Here is a 203-nt window from a genome sequence, read left to right on the forward strand (position 1 = left end):
AGCGCTGCTATCAGATGATTGACCGACGTCTGCGGAAGAACCTGCAGGGCCTTTACCTGGTCCATCCGACGTTCTGGGTCAAGACAGTGGTTGTGATGACAAGGCCTTTTGTCAGGTACTACTGAGGATTGTATTCATGGGTTCTTGAATTATGCTGATTTTTTTTTTTTTTCCTCTAAAGTTGGTTTTGAGTTGTGTGTGCA

The 203-nt window shown here is 44.8% G+C and overlaps 1 protein-coding gene across 1 annotated transcript in view; it reads left to right on the top strand.

Moving 5' to 3' along the window:
* The window catches only part of LOC119594532 (protein prune homolog 2-like), a gene marked incomplete in the record, with an annotated part of 78,042 nt that overhangs the window by 75,443 nt on the left and 2,396 nt on the right, over positions 1–203 (top strand). The window contains 1 exon segment of the mRNA XM_037943563.1: positions 3–115. Within this exon segment, the coding sequence (XP_037799491.1) occupies positions 3–115 (113 nt within the window).

The sequence above is a fragment of the Penaeus monodon genome, chromosome 34 (genome assembly GCF_015228065.2).
Source record: "Penaeus monodon isolate SGIC_2016 chromosome 34, NSTDA_Pmon_1, whole genome shotgun sequence".
Lineage (NCBI taxonomy): Eukaryota > Metazoa > Arthropoda > Malacostraca > Decapoda > Penaeidae > Penaeus > Penaeus monodon.